General features: G+C 49.4%; 4 protein-coding genes across 9 annotated transcripts; 2 read left to right on the forward strand and 2 right to left on the reverse strand.

The window, feature by feature from the left end:
* Positions 1–3,629: 3,629 nt before the first annotated feature.
* On the forward strand, positions 3,630–13,763 carry P2RX5 (purinergic receptor P2X 5). The gene is made up of 12 exons (XM_053995901.1): positions 3,630–3,783; positions 6,424–6,574; positions 6,929–7,000; positions 7,953–8,028; positions 8,356–8,452; positions 8,818–8,898; positions 9,387–9,525; positions 10,108–10,244; positions 10,492–10,585; positions 11,080–11,145; positions 11,410–11,492; positions 11,864–13,763. The coding sequence occupies exons 1-12, from the start codon at positions 3,647–3,649 to the stop codon at positions 11,937–11,939; spliced, it is 1,209 nt and encodes a 402-aa protein (XP_053851876.1). The 5' UTR covers positions 3,630–3,646; the 3' UTR covers positions 11,940–13,763.
* A 570-nt stretch (positions 13,764–14,333) lies between these two features.
* On the reverse strand, positions 14,334–15,110 carry EMC6 (ER membrane protein complex subunit 6). Its single transcript, XM_053995648.1, has 2 exons — positions 14,981–15,110; positions 14,334–14,881 (listed from the first exon to the last, which is right to left on the reverse strand). The coding sequence occupies exon 2, from the start codon at positions 14,837–14,839 to the stop codon at positions 14,507–14,509; it is 333 nt and encodes a 110-aa protein (XP_053851623.1). The 5' UTR covers positions 14,840–14,881; positions 14,981–15,110; the 3' UTR covers positions 14,334–14,506.
* A 144-nt stretch (positions 15,111–15,254) lies between these two features.
* Positions 15,255–19,219, forward strand: TAX1BP3 (Tax1 binding protein 3). The gene is made up of 4 exons (XM_053995618.1): positions 15,255–15,333; positions 16,942–17,061; positions 17,347–17,424; positions 17,622–19,219. Exons 1-4 carry the CDS (start codon positions 15,295–15,297, stop codon positions 17,757–17,759), a joined length of 375 nt encoding a protein of 124 aa, XP_053851593.1. The 5' UTR covers positions 15,255–15,294; the 3' UTR covers positions 17,760–19,219.
* Positions 19,220–19,478: 259 nt separating this feature from the next.
* CTNS (cystinosin, lysosomal cystine transporter) lies at positions 19,479–26,579 on the reverse strand. Of its 6 annotated transcripts, none has more exons than XM_053995616.1 (11): positions 26,547–26,579; positions 25,757–25,830; positions 24,897–24,975; positions 24,290–24,374; positions 24,100–24,203; positions 23,102–23,233; positions 22,275–22,374; positions 22,061–22,180; positions 20,845–21,015; positions 20,524–20,641; positions 19,479–20,178 (listed from the first exon to the last, which is right to left on the reverse strand). In XM_053995616.1, the coding sequence occupies exons 2-11, from the start codon at positions 25,818–25,820 to the stop codon at positions 20,048–20,050; spliced, it is 1,104 nt and encodes a 367-aa protein (XP_053851591.1). In that variant the 5' UTR covers positions 25,821–25,830; positions 26,547–26,579; the 3' UTR covers positions 19,479–20,047. The 6 variants fall into 6 exon arrangements, with proteins under 6 accessions (XP_053851591.1, XP_053851588.1, XP_053851592.1 ...); XM_053995613.1 differs by lacking the exon at positions 26,547–26,579 and adding an exon at positions 26,325–26,408; XM_053995617.1 differs by lacking the exon at positions 26,547–26,579 and adding an exon at positions 26,238–26,254.
* Positions 26,580–26,628: the final 49 nt, after the last annotated feature.

Raw genomic sequence — 26,628 nt, forward strand, 5'->3', positions numbered from 1 at the left:
CTCTCTCACAGAACAGGGCATGATGGCTTGGTTTCATTAGGTGTGCACTATTTTTCCTTCTCCTCTGATAGTCTTCCTCAAGCATTTTCCCTTCTTGGGTTGGGGGAGAGCAGTGGGTAAATGTTCCAGCTAATAATAACAACATTCCTGCACTTTGCATAGGAGATTCAGGGCTTGGGGAGGAACATGGAACACATTCAAAGGCTGAAAATGGCTCTCCTGGAAATGGAGGGCTGAATCAAAGACAGAATCTGTTCTGCAATGTCAGCACTCTCCCATTTCCTTTCTCTTCCTACAGACAGTCTGGATGCTCCTGTGGATTGTGACAGAAGCTCTCCCCACAATTCCACTTCCATTAAGGCTGGGTGTGCAGCTGTGCTGGTTAGGGGGATAAAGAGTGGCTAATTGACCCAGCCAAGGATTACGAGAGAAGCTGAACAGAGCATTTTTCTCCTTGGGCTCCATACATTTCTTTGTTTTTGCCTCTAAACCCCTCACCTTCAGAGAGCAGCTCATGCCTGATGTTACTGATTTCTGGGGGCATGAGCTGTGGTTTGAAGCAACTTCCTCTCTCAACTTTGACTTTTCACCTTGTTTTTTTGCAGATGTTGGCTTACAAGCGTGACAAGAAATGTAGAGACTAAATGACTAATTTAGAGAGAGCTGACCTCTGCCTTTTCTCTGATCATTTCCTTGCCAAATCCCCTCTTTATTTCCTCCCTGTCTCTGCTATTTCAGGCGCTGCTCTGGCGCCTGTTTCTGACAGAAGATGGATCTACGCCACTCAAACATTTGCTGCAGGAGCATTTCAGTGCTGGAGAAGCATCCCAGCATTTCTGAGTCAGCCTTTGGGAGCCGGGTGGGGATCAGTCGGTGCCTGGAGGGATCATTTGGCACTGGAAGTGACCAGGATGAGTGCCCAAAATCCCAAAAGCAGCCGTGGTGAATCACAACTGTCCTGGCCAGGGCTGTCTGCCACTGCCTGCAAAGCACATGCTCTGTTTGGGTGTAATTTAAAGATATTATTGGGCTGATCTTGAAATCTTTCCAGCATCAGTTGTGACCTTGCAGCATTTCAAATGCCCCTGGATCAGGGCACAGGTTGAAAGTTTAATTTTCACAGTCCCTTCAGGTCGCATTTAGAGGCTGAGATCAGCTCTGGGGCAGTTGAACAGTGACAGGTGGAGGAAAAGTGGATGAGGAGCAGTCAGGGCAAACAGGAATGTGTATCCTGTGAGTATGTGTGAATTATGAGAAGGCAATCACTGTCAGCAGTGTGAGGAATTAAATACAGGTGTGACATGGCAGGAATTGAAGGGGAAAAAAAGAGAAAGGAGAAGTTTCAGTCGTGGAGGAGAAATCTTCCCTGGGAGAATTTCCAGACTGAGCAAACAGCCCTCGTGGGAATGGAGCAGGGTTTGGTGTTTTTTTTTTGATTGGTTTTTTTTTTTTTTTTTTTTTCTTCATGGGAAATTCAAGATGTGGAAGTCAAAAAGGGAAATTCCTTGCAGTAAAGATTCAGCCTCTGCCCCTTGAGAAGAACTGAGAGATGCTACATCATTTGCATCTTTAACTGGTGACAATTAGACTTCATTGGGTTATTTAGTCCCTTGCTATGAACAAGACTGCTTTTGTTTGGACATCCACTTGAGACTTGATTTCCAGGCAAGAAAACAAACCCAAGGAAGTGAAAAACCAGGTGATAAAAAAAAAACCAACAAAAACCACCCACAAGAGCATGCCACGAAGTCCCAGCTAAATTGTTTTTGCAGCTCAGTGCAAGCTAAACTTCTGCAGCAACAGCATTGTCAGCAAAAATTGAGCCTGTGCTGAGCAGTATTCTGAGGCCCATTTGATACAAATGGAAACTTTTTATTCCAAAACAGCTATTCCACTTCTACCTCTACTGATACCTCCAAAACCGCAAGAAAGTATCAGGTTTGCATTCGCTTTTTTATTTTCATTTCAGTGATCAACTGTGGTTTACACCTTCAGGCCTCACCTAGAGCAGAACATTTCTCACTCTAGGGATTTTCTTTTTTTAACCTTTCTCAGATTAATTGACAGTGTAAATACTTCCCCAGATTAATTGACCTGGAAAATAACTACAAAGGCTCAGGGCAGAGCTGCTCTGGCAGCCACCAGGTTACAAGGAGGCCACAGGCAGGTTTGTGTTCTACTTTTGCAGGTGCTGGAGAAAGGTTTCTTTCCCTTTGCAGAGGAACTCTAGGGATGGCTCTGGGAAGAGGGAAAAATGAATTCTTCATTCCTTATGACGCTGGTTGTGATTCTCTTGTGATTTGGAGCAACTTCATTAAAACCCAGATCTGTCTGTTTAAATTTGATATGGAATTTAAGGAGGATGAAGGACAAAATTTTCATAAAGCCTGAAATCTTGAGAATGATTTTCCCAGGGAAGGGATTGGTGCAGGGAAGTTCCTTCATTTTTCTGCCTAACCGAAATAAAAGGAGATACAGGAGCACAGTAATTGTTATTGGCAAACAGAGGTCAATTACAGGAAATTATATTTCTTGAAATGAGTTTAGCAGATACTGGCTGCCTCTGTAATTCCTCGCTGCAGAGAGCTGGGGAGCAGAGGCAGGTGCTGTGTCACTGCCCCTGGCCTGGTGCTGCTGGTCCCTCATGACCCAGGATGGAATTGGGGCAGCTCCAGAAGCCTCGTGAAACTGAGATCTGGAGCTTTTGCTGCTTGGAGGGGCATTTGGGGTCGGGTGAGACAGGCCTGGCTGGGGGCCTCTTGCCCACATTGTTTCCTGAAACAAAGCCAGGCTGCTCACCCTCTGTGCTTGTTTCCTCACGTCCAGTTCCTGGAAAGCATTGATTTATCCTTAGGCACGTGCAGAATTTGTTGGTGAGTTTCTTAATTTGGGTTTTGGTGTGAAGGAGTGGGAACCAGGCAGGTGTTTTGGCTGACGGTCGAGGACCCTGGTTCTCACTGCTCATGCAAACGTTTAAGAAATCAAAAATTGACCCCAACGCGTTGTCACCCTATAAAGGCTGAAGAAAGGCTTTGATCACTAAGGAATGGTGAGAAATGCTGTACCTGTGTCCCCTTGGATGCTGCAGCTGAGCTCTGCTCTCTGCTGACAGTGACAGGACCCAGGGAATGGCTGCAGCTGGCTCAGGGTGGGCATCAGGAAAACGCCGAGCACTCTCTGCTCTTCCAGAGGCTGCTGGGCACTGCCAGGCTCCCCAGGGAATGGTCACAGCCTGCCAGAGCTCCAGGAGTGTTTGAGCAACACTGCCAGGCACAGGGTGGGATTTTTTGGGGTGTCTGTGCAGGGCTAAGAGTTGGACTGGGTGGTTCTTGTGGGTCCCTTCCAGCTCAGCACATTCTGTGGCCGTGTGAGCGTGGCTTTGTACTGTAACGTGTTTCATTCTAAACATTTCCTGGGGGGAGAGAAGGAAACCTGGAGGGGGAGAGGGGCTATCCCGAGGGATGAATCAGCTGGAAAGCAGCTCAGGAAGGATGTGACTTAGTGCAGCTGCTGGCTTCTGACTGAGCTGCTGCCGAGGGAAGAGGAGGAGGAGTTGGAGACCAGGGCTGGTGTGTCAGGTTTCCATGCACTGCACGTGTGGGTGGTGCGAGCTGTGCCTGCTCCAGCCACCGAGCGAGCTGGGAGCATGGGGCAGGTGGCTTGGAAGGCTTTATTTCTGTCTCTTTTCGATTATAAAACGGAGAAATACGTCATTGCAAAGAACAAGAAGGTTGGGGTCCTCTACCGAGTGGTGCAGCTCTCCATCCTGGCTTACCTGGTGGGGTAAGAATCACCCTCTGCTTCATGTTTTGCTGTGATAAAGATGGATTTTGCTGTGATAAAGATGGATTTTGCTGTGATAAAGATAAATTAGAGTACTCTGCACACAGTGACAGACTGCTGTGCCTCCTGATTGCAATGCAGATCATCAGACAGGTTTATACAGCTGCATTTTGTAGTGTCTAATAGGTTATGTCTGATTTTTCACCTGCTAGGGATGGCTAGATTCAGCTCTACGTTTCAGATTCAGGTCCGGTTAAAAATAGACCCAGTGATTATGGCTTTGTACTGCATTATTTATGCCTTTATTTCTATATTTTGTGGGAATGGTGCCAAACCCTGCTGCTTGATTCCTCAGGAAAAACGAGCATTAAGAGCCCTGGTGCTGAGCCTCGGGGCACACCTGTGTTTTTCTGCACAGCTTTTGACCTGCTCAGGTGCAGATGGGAGGGAAGCAAGCAGAAAATGGGAGATTTCTGTGCTGGAGTGGGCTGCAGCAGCCGGGCTGTGGGGGCTGAGGCAGCAGCAATGTCAGCTGCTTTGCATTCATTTCAGAGCAGGGCAGCTTGGCTCAGGAACAGCCTGGGAAAGGCCCAGTTCTGCAGCAGACTGGTCACACTGGTGTGTAATGGGCACAGGAGTGGTCCCTGCAGGCTCAGACCTGGAATTACCCAGCCCGTGCTGTCGATTCTTGAGTTTCTGAGGCTTTTTAGGTTGTGACACCTAACTCTGTCCCCTCGCTGTCTGTGCTTCTGGGTCCCTTCACCTTTCCCACACCTCGTGTTTGCACTGATTAAATATAGCAGAGTCATTTTTACGTGCTGGGTGTATTTATAGAAAGCTGTGCAGTCCCAGAGCCTGCTCCAGCGAGCAGAGCAGCACTTCAGCAGTCTGGCACGGGCTGGCCGAAGGAGGAATCCTGTGGAGAGCATTGCTGAGGACTAAGGGAGATAGAGTGTGCACAAGGAAGGGTTCTTTTCCTCCCTTGGCATCTATTCCCTCCTGCAAACCCTCACTGATGGTCCCTGCAGTGACTCCTTTGTGCCTGGGGCTTACAGGAACATGTCCCTGTTCACAGGCTGGCTTGGGGTGGGGATTATCAAATCCTTCTGGACTATTTCTGGGATGCAGCTGCCATTGCTTCATTGATTCACTGCAGAAAATGCAAGGATCTGCTTTTGAGCCCTCCTGGGAGAGGAAATCAGTGTTCTTGGGAAAAGGCGAAAGTAGGAAACTTCCCAGGGTGGATGTGAAAAAACAAGGGTCACTCTCCTGTAAAAATTTCAGTTTAATATCGGACATTAGGAGGAAAATGGCAATAAAACAAACGGTTCAAACGCTGGGTGCCTGGCATTCCACCAAGAGCACCCTGGCTATTTCAGAAACAGCCTTTATATGCCATTTCTATTGCAACAGCCTGTTGCATGCTAATAAACAATTATGCATATTAAAACTTTCCCCCTAAACTAGTCTACATGTTCCAAGAATTGTTTAGCATGGCTCATCCTCAGGTCTGCCTTTTTGGAGCATGTGTATTTCTTGGTTTTTGTTTTAATCCATTGTTTCATCACCTCCAGTTTTGGGCCTTGGTCCATACTTTGTACTGATGGTAAGTGTTCACAGTTGGCATATCAATAGCAGGGGTTTTCTTCATGTGTTCATGGAATGTTATCCCAACCAAGCAGCATTTTAACACAAGCACACTTGTATCAGCTATTTCACTACTCTGCCTAACAGAAATAAATCTGTATCTTTGACATTGTACATATAGCATCCATTTTAATATTTGTGAAAAGCCAATATTATCATAGGTATTTATAACAGTGGGGAGTGTTCGTGTGCAGGTTTGTCACACGTGGCAGGTGAAGCCTGTCTGCCACCAGTGCTGCTCAGCCCCTTCCCCTCCCCGTGGGCAGGAGAGCCCTGAAAAGGGGAGCTGTGGCACAGATTCAGCCTCTCTCCCAACCTGCCCCAGCACCCTCAGCTTCTTCAAGGGTGACTTACTGTCCTGACAGGTGATTTTAGCAGTATTGTGGGGGAGCTGGAAGCATTTCATTTGAGCCAGAGGTTTTCACCCAGGGAAATGGAACTCCTGCTGCTTCCAGTGGAGAGAAGGAAGCAAAGCCTTCCCCTGGATTGCTTAGCAAGGCAGCAGCTCTCCCAAGCTGGCTTACAAAGGAGCTGGATCCAGCTGGGAATATTCCCTGCAGCTTTCTGCCAGGAATACCCAGCTCAGCTGCAGGGGTTCCATCTCCCAGCCTGGTCTGTTGCTGGCTGGCAGCTCGGTGACTGTGTGCTAAAGTGAGAGTTCTGCACTTGGGAAACCAGCCACGCTCTGCCCTGCACCCTGCAAAAGCCTCTCTTGTTTTTCATCTTGAGAAAGACACAGCCCTGCTCTTCCTTTCCATTTCTGAGGTTGCTGAGTGTAGCATAGATGGAGGCTTTGGTTTCTTACCTCATGACCTGTTATTACACATTCCTCCACTCTTGGCAAGCACAGCTTGTGTCCAAGGGTTTATCCTTTATTAGCAGTGGCAGTTGCAGAGGGTTTGGTGTCATTGGCATGTTTTGATTTGACCTCGGTGTGAATTTCTCTGTCTGACTCATTCCCTGGCCTCCCCTAACGCTGCTGTGTTCACACAGGTGGGTGTTTGTGGTCAAGAAAGGCTACCAGGACACAGACACGTCCCTCCAGAGCTCTGTCATCACCAAGCTGAAAGGGGTGGCCTTCACCAACACCTCGGAGCTGGGGGAGAGGATTTGGGATGTTGCAGACTATGTCATCCCCCCCCAGGTTGGCATCACCCCCTGTGGGTGCTGAAGTGATCTATCCAGGTCTTCCCTGTGAATTAACAGGAGCTGGGATACAGGAAAGTGGTGCTGGAAGGGGTTTTCTGCTGTGAGTTTTTTATTTGAGATGCTGGGGGTGCTCTGCCTCCCCCCAGGACCGTGGGCTGGCTCTCGTGGTTGTGTGTGCACCCACAGTGTGAGGGAATTCATCCAAACAAATATCCACACAAAGGGTGATGTATCTCAGCCTGAAAAGCTGTGGGAAGAGGGGATTGTTCTCTTCTGAAGAAAGCTTCATGCTCTTTATTACAAGTGCTTTAAAAGTAAACCAAGTTTTCTAACTCTTTGTTTATTGCAGGGTGAAAGCGTCTTCTTTGTCATGACAAATCTGATTGTGACCCCAAACCAGAGACAAGCCACGTGTCCTGAGGTAGGAAGAACTGAGCCCCTTGACCCCCAGACCCCTGCAAAACCGGGGGTAAGAACTGACAGAGGACACTTCTGGAGCAACAAAGAAAGGAAGGATGAAAGACAAGTATTTTTTTCCTGTAGTGTAAAAGCTCAGTTGGGAAATTACTGTAAACCTGGGACTCTCAGCTGTCTTAATTTCCAGTAGCACTGATCATGCAGAGCCTTCCTGACTTTAGGTGGTGTTGAATTTCTGCCCAGCTGGAGATGAGACCAGGCAATGATTGCTCAGGGTTAGAAAAGGCCCTGGGAAAACAGATTTGATGTGACTCAGGGTAGTTATGGGGAGAGGAGACGTTTTAAGAGCCCCATCCTGGAAAGTGCTGAACATTCAGGCTCTCATTACCTCCCAGACACGGGGTGGTTGCTCAGCACCTTCCTGAACATGCCCTGAAGGCCAAAGGCATGAGGTGCTTGTGTCATGTGGAATCTCCTCTGTGGAGATGTTTGGAGTGGGCTGGAGCTCCGGGAGGAGGCGTCTGGCTGTGCAGGGAGAGCTTTGTCCACGGAGCAGATGGATTTTCCATGTCACACCGGCAGCACAGCTGGCTTGGTCAGGGCACTGCTGTCCTCTGGTGGCCGAGCAGCCAGGACAGGGGCACATTTGAGCCAGAGAACTTTGTGGCTTAGATCCAAGGCAGGGTTATCTTAAAGAAAAGTGGGCTCCTGCCTGGTTTTGGTGAGTACTAATGTTGTTTTTTTTCAGTCTGCCCCTCTCCAGACTGAGAAGAACCCAAAATTGGGAGGGTGTGGCTGAATCCTGGTGCTCCTGCTGATGGGATATGTTTGCATGACCCCCAGTTACCACTTCAGCTGTGTGGTTTTCATGCTCACACAGAATCCACCCCATGTCAGCAGCAATTTCTCTGGCTGTGGTGTCCTTTTTGTCACTTGTGTCCTTTTCCCCTCTGCAGAGTGCCAGCATTCCTGATGCCCTGTGTGACAAGGACACGGACTGCCTGGAAGGGGAAGCAGTGGTGGCTGGCAATGGTAAGGGATGTGTCCCTGTCTGTGCTGTGTCTGGTGTCCTTCAGAGCCCTCAGCCTGGGTACACCCCCCGAATCTCTGATTACAGAGAGCACCAAGGCCTTTCTTTCCTTTCCTCTCTTTTATTAAGATCCCTGCCTTGCTTACAGCTCTGTGGTGGCTGGGCCAGGGAACCCTGGGCTGCTCAGAGACACAACAAGAGGGTGTTTGTTCCGGCTGAGAGGCCCTTTCAGCAGGGAGGAGAGGGAAAATCCTCTATTTTCACATGCCCTGCGGGCAAGGAGAGGAGGTGACTGCTGGTGTGACCTTTTCTGTGATGTCTGCTCGCAGGGGTTAAGACTGGCCGTTGTTTGAAAGTCAAGGGCAGCACCAGAGGGACTTGTGAGATACTGGCCTGGTGCCCAGTGGAGAAAAGATCCAGGCCCAAGTACGTGTCTTGTTTCCAAGCTTGAGTTGCTTGGCTTGTGTGTCACCCAGGGTAGTTCCTGTGTCCCCTCTGCTTGGGTGCTTGCTGGAATGTTGGCTGCTCAGTGCAGGAGGGGTCTCTGCAAGGCTCCCCATGGCAGGACTGGCCCTCTGCTCCCCCTGCTTCTCTCCCTGGCTGTTCCCAGCTCTCGGGGTATCCCCTGGACCTGCATGCTCCTCACCAACCCCTTGCTGGCACCGTGGGGGAAGTGGCACAGCTGGCCTGGTGCCATCCAACCCATTGGATGAAGCTGCTTCTAAAATGGAAATTCAAGATTTCACACGTGGGCAAGACACAGAGACAGAGAACAAACCCTTCTCTTCCAGGAAACCACTTCTGGGCAGCGCAGAAAACTTCACTGTTTACATCAAGAACTCCATTCGCTTCCCCAAGTTTAAGTTCTCCAAGTAAGTGCCACAGGTTCCTGGGCTGCTCCTGCTCAACAGATATTCCCCCTCCTCCAGAAAAATAAAGTGCCTGGACAAGGCTGGCAAAAAATGCAAATTTAAAAAAATATTTGTTTGCCTTTGCTGCTGCAATGTGACCAAACGAAACCAGTGTAGAAACGTGCATGTTCTGGGCTCAGATAGGCATTTCTAGAGTTCTGTTGTTTTCCCTTGAGAAAGACAGGTCACCCTGGAGCAGTCTGGCAATCTGTTCTGTGTGAGCTCTTTCTTGAGCCCAGATTCAGCTGGCCAAGTCCTTTTCTGGCCAGGAGGTCATTTTTGGGGGAGAGACTGCTTTCCCCAGGCCAGCAGCAGAGACACCCTCAGGGTGACGAGCCTGCTGTGCACAGAGGGTGTTGGAGAAGCCTCTTGTCTCTGCAGTCCTGCTGCAGGCTGCAAAGGCAAGGAAAGAGGGAGCCAAGGCAGATTTCTCTGTTTCCTGCGTGCAGGATGAATGTGCTGGCAACTGACAACGAGTCCTACCTGAAGACCTGTCGGTACAGCCAGGAGCATCCCTACTGCCCCATCTTCGTGCTGGGGAACATCGTCCGCTGGGCTGGGGGCAACTTCCAGGAAATGGCCTCGGAGGTAGGAGTGCCCCCGGGGCTCGTGGGTGTTCCCAGCTGGCTCACTGGGAGGCTCTGAGGAGTCACTGCCCAGGGAGCTGCCTGCTGTCCAGGCTGCACTGCAGAGGTGCCAGTGCTTAAAGGCTGGTTCCATTTATCCTGTCCCCAGGGAATAGGGGGCCTCTCAAAAAGCTGGTTGGGTCAGTTGTTTCTATTCAGGGCTACCCAAAGTGCTGCTCTGCCAGCAGCGATTCTTTGTTTTAATTTCAACATTACTACACCGTTGGTTTAAACCCAGAACTCTGGAAATCCACTCCTGCATAAAAGATCATCTTCCCCACTGAAGTGTGGAATGGAATGAAATCAATGTCCTGGGATGAGAAACCTCAGGATACCAGCACAGGGAGAAGTGGGGTTGTAGAGTAATGATGGGATTAATGTCACACACCTGAACTCAGCCCAGGCAGGAGTGTGTGCCCCCTTGTTTGACCAGAAATGCAACTGTTTCTTGCCCCTGGGGAAAGCCTGCCCAAGGGTCTGACAAATTTGAAGACAATTTAACTGAACTCAGCTTAAACAACTCCCCCTGTCTCTCTCTTTTAAGGGTGGTGTGATAGGAATTCAGATTGAATGGAACTGTGATCTTGATAAAGCCCCTTCTGAATGTAATCCTCACTATTCTTTTAGCCGGCTGGATAACAAGTCTGCAGAAACCTCCATCTCTTCTGGGTACAACTTCAGGTGGGTACAGAGGAGGGCACGATGCAGTACCACAGCTGGGCTGGGCTGCTTGGCCTGGCAGGTGCTGGAGGTTGGCAGTGGAGTGGCACCAGCCTGTGCCAGGCACTGCTGCAGAGGAGGGAGGGAGGGAGGTAAGGAGTGCTCCTGGCAGGCTACAGCTGGCTTTGATAAGTGAACAGATCTCTTTGAAGGGATGCGAGGCTTCAGAGGGGCAGGTGGAATTAAAGCCAGCACTGTTGTATTCCAGGTTTGCCAAATATTACCGGGATGCTGAGGGGGTCGACTACCGGACGCTCATTAAAGCGTACGGAATCCGCTTCGATGTGATGGTGAATGGCAAGGTGAGGGCCAGGCCAGGATGTCTCAGAGCCTGCAGAGAAAGGAAGTGGGGGGAGGCAGCTCTGAGGGGAGGACAGCCTCTCTGGCTTGTTGTAGGAAAGGGCTTTTCCCATCCATCCATGTGGAGCTAATCTCCAGGAGATCACCTGTAGTGCAGCTGAGCCTGCACCTCATCTACTTAAAACCAGGCTCATGTAAAGCCCCAAGAGAAATAAATGTGCCCCAGAGACTTGTTTTCCATGTGCAAGCACTGCAGAGAGACAAGAAGCCTAATCCAGGGATCATGCAAGCTCAGAAATGCAGCCAGGGACAGTCAGATCTGAGACACAGAGACCTTCAGCCTCCAAGATTGTTCACTGCAAATCCCCTGTGGTTGTGCCTGGGAACAAAATGCACCCAAGGGGCAGCAGCAGCTTCCCCAGTGCAGCACCACACCCTTGAGTTTGTTTTGTGGGTTGTTCTCTCAGTGGTGACTTCATGACCTTTGTTCTTCCAGGCAGGGAAATTTAACATCATTCCCACCATTATCAATATCAGCTCGGGGCTGGCACTCATGGGAGCTGTAAGTGAATGTTTTATCTCAAAGTAACCCCAAGGGACCCAGACTCCAAATAGGATGGGGGGTTTAAACCTTCTCCAGCAGAATCTTTACTACTCAGCCAGGTGTGTGTCTGTGTCCTGTCTTAATATATACATACCCTGGAAAATGCATGGAGAATGAAGGCAAACACAGTTTCTACCAGTTATCCTTTCATTAATGCTCATTTCTAATGAGATCAGAATACTTCAATTTCAAAGATAAAACACAAGTTCTTTCCCTTTGCAGGGAGCTTTCTTTTGTGACCTGGTGCTGCTATATCTGATCAAGAAGAGTAACTTTTATCGAGGCAAAAAGTACGAGGAAGTCAAGTAAGTGGGCTTGGCTTTGTGTTAAAAATAATGGCTTTTTGTTAAGAGTGATAGAAATAGGAGGAGATACAGGAGCACAGTTCCAGGGAAATATATTCTTCCAAATTATTTTGGCCAAGTTATTGGCTTCCTCTGTAATTCCTTGCTGCAGTGAGCTGGGGAGGAAAGGCAGCTGCTGTGTCATGGTTGGACTGGCAATGGCCTCGTGCCGCTGGTCCCTAATGACCGAGGGTGGAATTGGGGCAGCTCCAAGAGCCTCGTGAAACTGAGCTGTGGAGAGGCCTTTGGGGTAAGGTGAGATAGGCCTAGCTGGGAACATTTTTGCCTCCTGAAGCAAACCCAGGCTGCTCATCCTGTGCCTGTTTCCCCAGGTCCAGCTCCAGGAAGTCCTTGTCGAGCCCTACGCTGAACGGGAATCAGAGCCCAGAGCAGCTCGGCGGGCTCTAGGCACAGCAGTGGCTCTGCCAGCTGGACTCCTGCTCCAGGAAATCCACGCTGGTGTGGCATCACACCAGCACTGCGAGGTGGACATACCCCAAGTCAGGCCTACTATGATCAGGATCCCCAGAGGAAAAAACCTTCTCTAAAGACTGCCTTTCTTCCCTGAGATTTCTCTGGGACCCTGAGCTTGCAACATGTGTCATCATTATGGATTTATAAAAGGATTTTTATAAAAGAACAAAGAAGGCACCAAATGAATGTTTTTATATCCACTGATAGCTAGATCTGTACTTATGCCAATAGCCAGCACTGTCCTGTGGCTGTGCTTTGCTTCCACGTGGAGAAAAGCTGTGATGGGAGCACTTTGGGAAGGGCTGAAGCTGAAACCCAATGTGTTTCCTGCTCTGCTGCCCTGGCAGCCACCGCCTCCAGCTCCTGCCTGAGTGATGTGACATCAGGTGTGAAGCAGCAGGACTGCTCTGCTCAGGAGGTGCAGGGAAATGTGGCATTGGAGCAGCTCTTGGAGCTGGGGAAGGGGCTGTGATCCTGCAGGGCCTGAGGCAGGGGGGGACAGTCACTCTTATGGGGGTTAATGCACTGAGAAGCAACGTGGCCCTGGAAGCACCTGCACAGCTTCTGCCTCCTTCCTTCAGTGCCTGCTTTCATTTGCTCGGGACTGTCCTTGCTGTCTGCCTGCCTGATTTCTGTGGTGGCAGGGCTGGATGGGCACTCAGTGCCTCTGCTTCTCACAGCACCCTGGGCTGTGCTGCACACTGAGAAGGGCAGCTCTGCCAGGGCCAGCCTCCTCCAAATGCACCAACAGCAGGGAAGTTAGAACATATCTGCCTGCTACTTCAGCACCAGTGACCTCCAGGAAATACAAGTGCTTGTCTCTCAGCAGAATCAGTCTCCCTGCAGCCCATTTCGTCCATTTATCTTGTGTGAGGAGGTAACTAATCTCAGAAAAGGGCTTAAGGAATATCATTGTGTTCTGTACATGCTGCCCCATCACCACTGACTGGGAGTTGTCCTGATGAAGATTAAATGTTTCTGTGCACGCTTTGAATACCAAAGTTGAAGGGCTCCTGCTGCAGCATCTGAGGGTGGCATCAGGGAGCTGCTGCCATCGAGTGTCTGCACAAATGGCACCAGCAGCTGCACCCACCTCTGCTGTAACTTATTTAAGGTCGTTACTCTGAGGTACAGGTTCATCCTAAATTAAAATTCACCTGTTAGCAGTGGCAAACTCTGATCCCAGCCACTGACAGCAAACCCCACGCAGTCTAGTTCTCTCCCTCTGCTTCTGTGTAGTGAGCCAAAAATGGGGCTAGAAAATAGAATTAAACAGTGGAGTTCATTTAGGATAAGCCATGTACCTTTGGTGCTCTGATCTCATCCAAAACCTCCTCTCCATGTCAGAAGTCTCTCCTCAAGGCAAACACAAGTCACCACATGGGGAACTGCACAAGAGTTACCACCAGGCTTTTGACTGTCAGGGTTTAATTAAAACTGTGTGTTTCACCATCTAGAAATTGAGTCATCTCTAGATGGTGAAACACACGAAGAACCCCCTGTGTGACATCAGGGCCTGGCATAACTCCTGGCACCCAAGCAGCTCCTCCTGACATGCAGAGCTGACTGTGCTCTGCTGAAACCATTGTTTTAACTTGCCAGAACATCCTCCTGTGAGAAGACCAAAGCTATTTCCTGAATCTAAGTCTCCAGGCCTCCCAGATCCCCTAGAATGTTTCCTTTCTTTAGACTCTGTAACACAACTCCTACAACCCCTGCTGTTAATAAAATATAACCAGATTCCTTCTCAGGAGCTCATTTCTTGACTTTGACTTTTTTTTTTTTTTCTCCTTGTGTTTCATGTTCAGCAATAAAATGTGTCACTTTAGGCCAGTGCTCCCTGGGAATGTTCTGTAAGTGCTTTTTCAGGTCACACCACCTTCTCTTGGTGATAGTGATGTGAGCATGCCAATGAGTCACTTATTTTCACAGGAACAGGGCTATAGGAAAGGCATTCCCTGGATGGTGGGTCAGAATTGTCACAGAATTGTCACCTTCTGTGGCTGTTCTGGAGACCAGTGACAGTGCCATTTACTGATGGCAGTCAGAGAAGAGAACATTTGTATGTTTCTGTGCCAAACCTTTACATTCATTTAATTATTTTGTTTTGTCAGCAGAATTATTTTTAAATAATTGAATTATCTCAGGTTGCTGTGTTACTGCTCCAATATTTGTGTGTAGGGACAGGCAGCACATCCAGAAGGGAGTGTAACTGGTGTGAGTATCCACGATACGAGGGACTATATCAATCAAACCCCACAGCTGTGCCTGCTCTTAGGGACAGAAATTACCCCTAAACAAGGAAACAAATACAGGAGGCATCCAAGCGGTGCTTCACATTCAGTTTAATTAGAACAGTGCTACTGATTAATTTGTACTTGGACATAATTTACCAACAGCATGAACGACACGAGCCACGGACAACAGTTTGGGAAGTGAGCTGGCCTACGGTGTAGTGACTTTTGGCAACAGTCCTGCTGCCCCGTTAGCCGCGGAGCTGCTCAGTACACGTGAACCATTCCGTACAGGAAAGTCCAGAACAGGACGTAGGTGAAGAGCCCTCCCACGAGCCCCCCCGTGAACAGCGGCCTCCGCGACTTGAAGTACTTGTTCCACCGCCGCCCGGCTTTCAGCACCAGCAGCACGGAGAGGAGGACGGAGGCCAGGAAGTAGAAGATGAAGCCGTGCAGGCCGGTGAGGCCGAGGATCCCGGCCGTGGCGCCCGACAGGGCGGACACCGAAGTGCGGCAATAGTCCAGGATGGCCGCGTTGCCCCGCACCGCCGCCTCGCTGATGAACTGCGGCCCCTCGCGCTTGGCCACCACGGCGGCCATGGCTCCGCGCCGGGCTCGGGCAGCTCCTCGCTCGCACCGACACTGAGGCGAAGCAAACACGCGCTGTACGAGCCCGCCCGCCCCTCAGGCCGCCGGGAGAGCCCCGCGGGCCCTCCCGCGGACCCTCCCCTTCCTCCATACCTCTCATCCACGGCGGCGCGCAGCCCCGCCGCTCCGTCAGGCCTCGCACCGCGCCAAGGGGACCCCGCACAGCGCCCGTCACCGCGGGCCGCCCGCCGGGCCCGGCCCGCCCCGGCCGCGCCGCCGCCACCGCCCGGCCGCCATCTTGATCTGGGGGCCGACGGGACGCGGCCGCGCGGGCGGCGCGCCGTGGGCGGGCTGGCTCCTGATTGGCTGATGGGGAGAGAGGGGAGGGGTCGGATTGGCTGGCGGGGAGCGGGGGGCGGGGCCGGGCGAGGCGCTTTTGTTCGGGCGGCGGCGGCGACGGGGCGGACATGGCGTTCGTACCGGGACAGCCGGTCACCGCCGTGGTGGTGAGCGGGCACGGGAGGGGCGGGCACGGCGTTCGTACCGGGACAGCCGGTCACCGCCGTGGTGGTGAGCGGGCACGGGAGGGGCGGGCACGGCGTTCGTACCGGGACAGCCGGTCACCGCCGTGGTGGTGAGCGGGCACGGGAGGGGCGGGCACGGCGTTCGTACCGGGACAGCCGGTCACCGCCGTGGTGGTGAGCGGGCACGGGAGGGGCGGGCACGGCGTTCGTACCGGGACAGCCGGTCCGGACAGCCGGGATGCCGTGCCGGGGGCTGCTGGCGGGGATGGAGGGGTGGATGCGGGTGGTGCCCGGGAGCGCCCTGCGCGCTGTCACGGGCGGAGGTGCCGCCCCGGGGCAGCTCCGGTTCGCGGGTGCGTGCAAGGAGCGGGCGAAAGGTGCGGGCCAGGGACGGGGACACGGGTGACGGTGCCGGTGCCCGGCAGTGCCCTGCGGGCTGTCGGAGGGTGGAGGTCCCCGGGCAGCCCCGGTCCGCGGGCGAAGGGCGCGGCCGCTCTGTTCGCAGCGCCGCCGGCCCCGGTTGCCGCCCCGGCAGCCGCTCCCCGCTGCGGGGGCTGTCAGATTCTCCGTCCGCGATACCGGGTGGGAGAACTGAAGGGAAACTCCGCCGGGCGGAGGGACCGACCCCCGGCCGGGGCTGCTCGGGAGTTGCTTGAGAGAAGAGGGAGCGAGAGACGCGCGTTCTCCCGGTACCGGGACTCTGCGGCAGCCGAGCCCAATCTCGGTGCGGATCCCCCTCTGCGAGGGCAGGGGCAGGATAAGCACCTGCTTGTCTGGGTGGGGTTTAGGCAGCAGAGCTTTTAAAGTGAGATAATGGCTTTAATCACCACGCAGTGCAAGTGAGGGATTCTGTGCTTTCTCCTGGCTGCAGCGGTAACTGGGGTTGTGCTTGCGTGGGTGGCCCCAGCTGAGGACACGGATGTTTGGAATCCAGGGAGTTTGGAATTCAGTGGGGAAGTGCAGGGTCTGTGTGACAGGGCTGTGAGAGGAGAATCACAGAATGGTTTGGGTTGGAAGGCACCCATGAAAGTCATCTCACCCACTCCCCTGCAATGAGCAGGAACATCTTCTATTAGATAGGGTCAAAGCACCTTTTGAGAGGTTATTGTGTCAGTTAAGACCATGGATTTTCACCCTGGCTCAGGAATTGCACCAGCTGGCATTTCTACAATGCTGACATAATGCACAAAGCTGGTCAGATGCCTTTGTGCATCGGGCAGTGAGGAACCTGCCCTGGGTTACCAAAGTTATCCTGAAAAAGAGCCATCCTAATAATAGGTTGTTATTTCTGCTGATAGGACTAGCAGGAACATAAGGCATGTGGATAATGAGCAAGATGAGGCTGGTCGTGAGTGACTGCTGGTTATCAAGGCATGAGTCATGTTTAAAGAGACCTGCTCTGGTTTTAGTGTTGTTCCCTTCTATTCCTGGGCAGGCAGGACAGCTGTGAGTAATTGAGGGGCTGGGCTGTGTCGTGGGATCTCTATGAAAAACAGTCTAACTGGATCTGAAGTGTCAGTGTCTGAAATGCACTTGAGATTTCTTCCACTCATCACAATGCTCAGCTATTTGATCTCTTTCTCTTTCCAGCAAAGAATTGAAATACATAAGCTTCGTCAAGGTGACAATTTGATTCTGGGATTCAGCATTGGGGGTGGCATTGATCAGGACCCTACTCAGAATCCTTTCTCTGAAGACAAGACTGACAAGGTCAGAAAATCTTTTCCTGTAGCAAGTCCCTCTCCCAAAGGCTGAGATACCAAGTCATCATCTGCCCTCTGCCCTCTTCCACAGCTACTCTCTTGCCCCATTATCACTTGCAGACTGAGTTATTCAAGTGACTTCTCCACCTTTTCTATTTTCCAACATTGCACAAGCCTGTTTTTAAGTAAAATCTCATAATACACTGGAGAGTTTTTCTGTGTTGTCAGTCAAATGGCCCTTGAGTACTGAATCCTCCCACATTTAGTAAATGAACACTCAATTTTTTCCCAGGGTATCTATGTAACAAGGGTGACACAGGGAGGCCCAGCAGAAGTTGCAGGACTCCAGATTGGAGATAAGATCATGCAGGTAAGCACCAAAATAAGACAGTACTGATGTAGTACCAGCTGCACCCTGCAGAGAAGCATCTGCTGGGGAAAATAATCTCCTGGGTACTTCCCAGGACAGTTTGTGTGGCATAAACACATATCCACTATGTGGTTCTGACAATGTTACAGGACACCTGTGAGTCCCTGCATTTGCCTTTTTTTTTTTTTTTTTCCCAGGTGAATGGCTGGGATATGACAATGGTGACCCATGACCAGGCCAGGAAGAGGCTGACCAAAAGGAATGAGGAGGTGGTACGGCTGCTGGTGACCAGGCAGTCCCTGCAGAAGGCTGTGCAGCAATCCATGATGTCCTAATCCATCATCCAGCTGGGGAGGGGGTGGGAAGGGAGATGTATAGACTGGTATCAAAGAAAGAAGCAACTATTAGACTGGAACAGGTTGGCTGGGAGGAGTGCATGTTCCTACCTGTGGTAAACACTACTTTTTTTATTTTAACTTCTTCTGGTGTAACTGGCAGTAGTAAAACAAACAATACTCCCCTCAGCAGAGTGCTTCTCTAAAGTCTGCCCTGCAGGTACATGGCAAGACTTCTGTAGTCATGGCTTTCAGGACAGGACAGACCCAAGTTATCTAAGAGCAACTGGAAAAGCCTTAACTTGGACAGGATTCTTCTGTAGCACAAAAGCCTCCTATTTTAGGAGGAAATGTGGTTTCTGCTATGGGAGACCAGAGGGTTTGCTGTGCCTAAGCTTTTAGAAGGGAGCTGTCCTGTCCCCCACACTGCTACCAAATTCAAATGCCAGAGTTAAGAGCTGCACAGTGCTGTGGGGAGGAGCACTGTACTAATCCTTCACTGTGTGCAAGATAGAGAGTGGCTGAAAGGTTTGGGGCATTACAGTTTCCTGCAAAAATTCCCTGGACAAAGCAGCCTCTTCAGGCAAGAAACAACTGAGGAACACACAAGTGTTCCTCAGATCAATGCCTGTGAAGTACCCTACAACTTCATGGACACTACAGTTCAACCTCACTGGCAGGGTAAAATCTGAATTCTCCTTACTCCCAATTTGTACCATCAGATGAATTGAGTTTAATTGAAAGGAATATGGAGCAGGAAACAAAACAATGTTCCTGAACCTACCAGAAATGCTGCTCATAGCTGTAGAGTTTTCAGTCCTTCATTCCACTTCTATCAGACTTGAAATGGGAGGGATTTTGGTTTGTCTTTTAGAAGACTTTGCTTAAGTCAGTGATTTATTGGATGGAAGAGATGACTATGCCAGTAATTTGCAGAAGTGCCTCTTGACCAAATTTAAACTTCTAGTAGGATATTTAAGTGGTTTGAATCAACATGCCACAGGACTGAAGATTCTTGCTGCAACCCTAAGTCCATAATCTAGCATCCTGTGATTTGTTAGCCAGTTAGCTTTACAGTTATCCAAAACCTGGAGTTTTTAATCCTCTTCAGTTGATCTATACATATCTATAGTTTCTTTAAGCAGCCTTGAGGTAAGCTGTTGTAAATAGAGCACGAGGAGGTGGCAGACTAATTTATTCAGTACCTTACTGCTGTGCCGTGTATGTTGTGATTGATGCATCTCAGACTGTTCTGTGCACACCAGCAGATGCCTACTTATCAATTTTATATCTCTGGAATTACTACAATCCTGCTTTGGAATTTTGTAACCTAAGGATTCAGTAGTAAATTTTAAGTCTTTCAAGTTGGAGTTATTTTTGTTACTATAAAGATACACTGCTATTTGTACTGCTTTTTTCACTTGATTTTACACACAATAAAACAAAGTTGGTTTTCCTGAGCTGTTTCTCCTTATATTTAAGAGTGCCATATCACTTGGGTGCCTCTAGCTGTGACCTTTTTTTGGCTCAAGAGTAGGTTGTGGAATTACTGAGGTCAGTAAGGTCTGGTTTCACTGGTGGGGAACTGCCAAACCTCACCTGGGATCTAGTTTTCCTTAGGTTCTAAGCATTCAAGTATAAATGCATAGATTCCCTTCTAATTACTTGTCTTAGCACCTTTGAAAGAGCTTTCAGTGAAATAAGAATACAGCTTCTGATTTTTAGGATTTTTTTTTTAATAAAGAGTTCAAATTGTAATATTTGTGCATTTGTTACCAACCCCATTATTGTGATGTACCACTGTGGCCAGCCTGAGTGGTGGTGGACTGTGGGCTGTCTGGGAAAGGTCAGCAGCAGCACTTGGATCCACAGACAGCCTTCAGCCATTACTTAAAGATATTAAGTGGTTGCTTAAAAATGATCTCAGATTTTTGGAAGACAGAACTCTGCTCTTTGTGCTTCACCTTCAATCAGAAAGACATCACTTTGGTCTTTCTCTTCCCTGTGGTTGGTGAAAAAAGAGCCATGTGTTGCTTGGACAGCTCCCTCTGAGCTGTGTGTGCAGCTCCATCAGGCACGAGTCTCCCATGTGCAATTGAGAGCTTGCTGTCCTTAAGGCATCTGGCAGCCAGTGCTTGGCAAGGCAACATTTTGTGTTCCAGCCCAGAGAGGATCAAGTGACAGATCAGAATCAGTATTTCTGGTAACTGGCAGCAAGAATCTTGAAAGCCCTCAGACAGGGTAGGGCCAAGTTCAGTTTAAAGTTTTAGTCTCCACAATGTTGTTTGTTATTCACAAGGTTCATACCCTCGTCTTCTGTACAGGCAGTAGTGCTGGGCCATGAAAACAATATCAAAGATGATGGAGAAGACACCCAGGCCAAACTTGGTTGGATCTCCAAAGATTAACCTCCACTCATCTGTCAAACACAAAATTAGAGTTAAGTCTGACTTCTCAAGTGTAGTCTTGTCTTAAGACCTTTTAGAGAAGTTCATGTCTATTTCCTGGACTGCTCAGACACACCCTAAGACTGACTGCAGTGCACACCTTATGCAAAGTTAATTAATAACTGTTCCTGTGGTTTCTTCAGGCTGGCTACTTCATTTTATATCTTGAGGGAATATGAACAGATCCTTTATCCTTTCTCTAAGAACAGCTCCCCACAACACAGCACAAACATCATTCTTCTGAGATAAGCTACTGCTTTATATCTGCTTTGTAGTGGGACTTCCCACCCCATTAAGCACCTCAGTTCCAGGCTTACCATTGTTGTATGACTGCAGAAACATCTGCAGAAGGCTGAAGCTTCCCCCAGTGAAGTCCAGTAACACATTTCCAATACTCCATCCCTCAGTGCTCTTCCGACGGAAATTCATGTAGGCCTGGGAGTGTGAGAGAAGTCAGTCAGAGTGCCATGCACAGGCATTTGGGATTGAATTTCAAGCAGCTTTCAGTACAATTCTACTGGTTTGTCACTATTAATAAATAATCATTGGTGGTATAGTCTCTTCAGACTTTCAAGAGCACGCACTGCAGGCTTAGGGTAGCAGGGATATGGAATGCAAGCAGAATAATTCAGATTTACCTGTGGGAAGTATTTTATCAGTGTGACTGCTAACTTAATGTAGGAGAAGCAGAACAAGAACTGCAGCCATGTCATCACCTCAGCTGCAGCCAGGAACAGCGTTGTGAACGTGAAGATCCACGCGAGTGCCAGGAGTCCAACAACAACTTTGGATACTTTCTGACCTGCTCTCTGAAATACAAACACAGATACATTTTGGCCAGGTCACACATCCCCAGACACAATGATACAGTTTGCTCAGGACCGTGCAATGCTACACTCCAAACCTGTTTTACCAGTCAGGCTGGTACCACAAGGAGAACTTTAAAATTAAGCAAGTGCTACAGCAACCAGCTGGAGGTTTGCAAGAGCTGAAGAGCAATATTCATATCAATCATTTAAAACACTGCTGTCCCTGAGTAAGGGGGAACAGTATTCTTGAGTATTTATGGTGCATAATCTGTAACAAATCTCCAAAATTCAACCTGATCAGATCAAGAGTTCCTGTATGCACAAAAGGCTGATAATACCATTATGGTAAAAGATTTATGGTTGCTTTCTAATTCTTCAATAGAAAATTCTGTAGTACCTGTCAGTGATGACAGATGGGCTGTTACAGTTTTAGATTTAGCATGACCAGAGGAAGAACCCCAAGAGAGAAACAGTTACAATCTAGAGAAAATTGCCCTGTTCAGATGAGAGGCTTTTACAATGAAAATCAAACAAAGAACCACCTGACTGAAACAATCAATGGGATTAAGTAAGAATCACTTGACTGCAACAATCAGTCTCACTTGAAAAGGTGAAATTATGAAAGGGCATTTACAGCTGTTTTAGGAAAGCAGTTGAAAAACCTGTGTTTGAATTTTAGGGAGTATCTAAAGCCCTATTATAGCCTGAAGAATGCTCCAAAGAAACAGCAAAGCATTTGTGCTGTGAAGAGCTGTAATCTATATGCTGGCTAGAGATCTATTTGGGAACTTTATGAACTTGGCTGTTTGCCTCAGTTATTTTGAGTCCCTAAGGAGTTTACTTATAAGCTCGGAACATCCACGAGGCTGAAGTAGATAAGGTTTGCTCAGGAAAGCTGAAGGCAGCTGGACTGTGAAGGCTGGCTCCTGGAAAGGCCGGTGGAAGTGCAGGGAATTTGGGATTTTGGAGCCCAAATGGAGCAGGGAGGTGCCCGGCAGAGGGAGCTCTGGCAGAGCCCACAGGTGAGCCCAGCACCCAGACCCACCTCGTAGATGCAGCACTGAATGATGGTGAGGAGGGTCAGGGCTACTGCGTGGAGACTGAAGAAAACGTCATTGATGGCCACAGGGTTCACCCCGCTGGGATAACTGACCAGGAATTCCTCCTAAAGGCAAGAGAAAGCAAAACCAACCACGTGTATTAACTCCCTTCTGCACATACCCACCCCCCAGCACATGCTAAGAGAGAATCATGCTCACCTTAATCAAGGGAATCCAGAAGAGCCCAACATTAAACACACTGTATGCTATAAAGCCAGTAAGGTTTAACGCTATGAAGTCAAAGCTTAGTCCAACAACACTAGAGAAGGGGAAAAAAAAAAAAAGAAAAACATGCATTAGGAGAGTTACAGGCAGTTCCAGGGACAAATTGACCCTGGAATGTATTGATTTATAGCAGTTTCTGGTGTAAGCAAAAGCTTCAGGCATTGTGACCACACAACGTTGAGTTCATCAGGAAGCTGGGTAAAATAACAGAGCTCTCATGGATCAATTTGTGTCTCTGCTCTTTAACTGCATCCCTCCATGAGCTCAGCCTGTCTGTTAAAGCCCTTCCAGCCTGAATCCATAAAGCACAAGTGCATCATTGCCAGATCAAATGGTTTCATTTTCATATATGATAATGTTCCTACTCCAAGTCACTTAGCTCAAGGGGAGCTGGCCTAATGATGACACTACAAGGAGGTGTCTGAGAAACAGCTCTCAAGGCTGGTAATCTTTGACAGTGATCATCACAGCTGCCTCAGCCAGATGATTTACAACATAGCACCAAAAGGAATGGGAAAGTCTCCTCTATCACAAATTCATATTAGATGCCAAATCTTAGGATCAGGTGTTTGTAGGATGCACTTGGTTTCCCTCTAATCTGCCCATATAAAATCTCACTGGGGCTGCAATTATTCAGACCCTGCCTTTGCCTTTTTCCCCACCTTTCCACATATAATTCCTAATAACCAAGACAGATGTAACTGAAGCTATGAACAAGATTTGCAGAAGTGCTTTAGTGACTTGCAAACACATCTCTTTACCTTTTCCGTCGCCAGTTCTCAAAGAGTTGAGGATAAAAGGAGATGGACCAGGCGACGAAATAGATCCAGCCAATCACCTCATCAGCATATCTCACTATGATGCTGTGAATCACTTGAAATTGAATCCTAGGCCTGATGGTAAATGCAAGAATCAGTAAATTAATGCTTTTTTCAGGAGATTTTATCATATTCTGGTCTGAGTGGGGAAACAGAGTCCAGGTGTTGAGACAAGACAATAAAGATTCAGTTGGGTTCAGCTGAGTTGCTCCCTTTTTCATTTGTGACCTTGTAATGTTTGGGACACCTCCCACTCCCTAAGTCTTTTCTTTCCATCCTTTTATACCATGGGAATGTTCCCAAAGGTCACTTTGTGCTGTGGCTTCCACTCTCTCAGCACAGGGTCTGTTAGGCAAGAGCAGAGCTGCACTCCTCACCCTCGTGATCGTGCTGCCCTGTGAGCGTTCCACATGCTCGCCTCTGCCTTCACTTCGAGTCTCAAAAGCAGAAGCAGAACAAGGAAGTAAAACAGGAGTACCCTGTTGCTCAGTAATGTCTGAGCCACTAGCAAATGCAATCCAGTTTTCTCCATCTGGCTAGGCTTTTCCTAGGAGGGAGAACTGGCATCTGTGAGGAGAGGGCTCCCCTAACTGATGCACCCTGGGAAGTCCAGAACAAATCCTGCACAGTAAGAACAGCATCCCACTGGACACTGACAGCCAAATGCTCCCCAGAGCAGAAAAGCTGTCATGTAATCTTCATACTTTTGGGAGGCACTATTAACACCAGACTAAGGAGCCATGAGAACTCAGTCATCTTGTAATTAAATCTAGGACACCACTCAGCTTCTGTGCCCTGTATTTATCTGAGTACTCGGAGATTTGCTGCAGGGTTACCACATCTTCTTAACTGCATCCCACCCATTTAACTCCTTGGAATAGTTACCCCAATTTTTAGGAAGCTACAGGATAGTAAGTAGAACAAAAAAAACAGCTTCTCACCCAGTTAAGTTGGAATTATTGGGATAAAGATAAACTGTTACTTGTCCCACATCATCTGCTTTCACTTGGAAGGCTGCTTTAGTGTGACCTGCAGGGAACTGTACCTGCAAGGCAGAGCAGAGGGAAGAAAGAGGAGTTGCACCATCATAGCAGGAGCTTTTTGCATAATGTTACAAGTCTGTGCTCTCACCTCATCAGGAAGTTCAACAATGGTGCTGTGCTTTGAGGAGTGTGTAATATTAAGAGTTATCACCAGTGTCTCGTTTAGTGGAGCCCTGAGAAGGCAGAAAAAACAAGTTAGGCTGGTGCCTGAGTTTTGGGGCTGCAGGGGAGCATCTGCTCAATCTCTCAGCAATGAGCAGCCCACACACAACAGAACCTGCCTCATACTCAGAGGAACCAGCACCAAACTGTGTGAGTATTGCACTGGTTCTTTTATCTGATCCAGTGATGGTTGTATGTCCCCATTGTACTTTCCTCTTCTCCACACAAGTGGTAAAGTCACCAAAAGGTCCTGTCCTATCCTATCCTGGTGCTCATTACCCATGTACTTGGGGTGATGAAGGACAGAAATTACAGCAGAAAGACAAAACACAACAAATAAAACCTTTCCAAGTGACACAGTTCTGCACAGCTTTCCTAAAGAACTCCACTGAGCATTTGTCCAGGATGTGATCCTTCTAGGAAATGCAAGTTTCTCTTAAGCATCAATTTTTAGAAAGGGAGGAACTGTAAATTCACTTATGGAGGACAGCCCGTGTTCCAAAGGGAAAGTAAAGCTGCAATCATGATTTTACCTCAGAGAGATAGTGACATTTGTTGAACTTCCACTTTCTAGAGAAACCACTTCAGGGACTGACAACACAATGGCTCCATCTGTGGGGGGGAAAAAAACACCCCCATAAATCTCAATTAATATGAACAGCTTCTTCAGAAGAACAACCTACTCTTTTTTTTTTTTTTTTTTTTTTTGTGCCATAGACATTTTACCCATTGGTCCCTGCAGTATCAGATCAATCAGATAAGTTCACATGATAAAAAGCTTATTTCAAGGCAATCAAACAACTTAAAAAGAGAAGTAAATAACTGTCACTTGAACATGTTGCAAAAAAGTAACTTAAATGCTTGAAGTGTAAATATGCCAAGGGAAGGTTATAGGGTACTGCAAACCTGCTCTGGCTCTTGATGAGATCCTGGTGATCTAGGAGTCATAAATGCCCCAAATTTTATATAAAAATTGTTTCTTGGGCTACAAATTCAATCCAAGTACCCAGACGTCCAAGACACTGTACATTTACAGAAACAGAGAGATACAGGTTGCACAGGTTGGCCTGGACACCTTTTTTTTTTTCTGTTGCCACATATTACACGGTGTCTGTGAGAAGTTATGTGCAGAGGAGCTCCCCAGTCCATCACTACTGCACCCCAGGTAATATTCAATCTGCAGAAGTGATTTTGGAGCACGAGGTGCACAACCAGTGCCTCAGTACAGTGTAGAAGCACACGAAGCCGAGGTAACGTGTGAGAGAAGAGCTGATGGGAAGCGTGGCACAGGTATCCCTGGAGAGATGTAATGGGATAACTAAAGAGCTGCCCTTTTCCATCTCTTTCTGGTCTGGAGCCCTGTGGGCCCAAGCTGGGCTGACCAAACACTCACCGCCAGGCCCCAGCAGCGCCAGCGAGACGCTCAGCAGAGCGGGGAGCAGGTATCGCGTCCTCATGGTGGAAAAACTGCAGAAAAAGCAGAGAGAAGCTTTCCTCAGCACCCACAGGGCCACACAGCCCATCCCCTCCGCTGGAAGCCGGGGCAAACAGCTTCCTCCGCAGCACCGCGGCCCCCAGCCCGGCCGAGGGACCCTCGGCTCCCGGCGCACAGCACCGATCTCCCCGCCCCGGGCACATCTTTACCTCAGCGCTGCTCCCGCGACGAACCCGCCCCACCCCAACGCGCGGGACTACAAATCTCGGCAGCCCCCGCGCCCCCGCTAAACCCTCGCCGCTGGCGGCGCGCCGCGATGCACGCTGGGACTTGTAGTCCTGCCGCCCTTTCCTCCGGAGCTCCGGCGGAGTAGGGTACCCGGTGCTTTGGAACGCGCCGTTGCCGAGGCGGCGGTACCGGGGAGTGGGTGGCAACCCACCCCCTTCAGTGCCCGCGCCGTCCCGGTTCTTCCCTTTTCAGCTCTCACGTGAGGCGATCGCCTGTGGACTCCCCGCCCAGTGCCCACCTCGTCGCTGCGGCCGCCCCCGGGGGCCATCTTGGGTGTGGCGGAACGGGCCCGTGAGGGCGGCGGAGCTGTGCGGGGCGACGGGGTGGGCTCGGCGCCGTGGTGGTTTGGTTTTGACAAAAAGCGTGGTTTAAAGCAGCGCAGGTTAGCTGGGGAAGGGGCGGTTTGTCACTGTCACAGTGGAGGGAGAGTGGCCGGGGAGCGCTGAGGGCAGGGAAGCACCTTCAGCCTGAGGGCGAAGTCCAGGTCGCGCTCCTGCCCCATCCCGGGGAGCTCGCAGTGCGGCACCGGGAGCCGTGTGGGG

Source organism: Vidua macroura, chromosome 20 (genome assembly GCF_024509145.1).
Source record: "Vidua macroura isolate BioBank_ID:100142 chromosome 20, ASM2450914v1, whole genome shotgun sequence".
NCBI classification, from domain to species: Eukaryota; Metazoa; Chordata; class Aves; order Passeriformes; family Viduidae; genus Vidua; species Vidua macroura.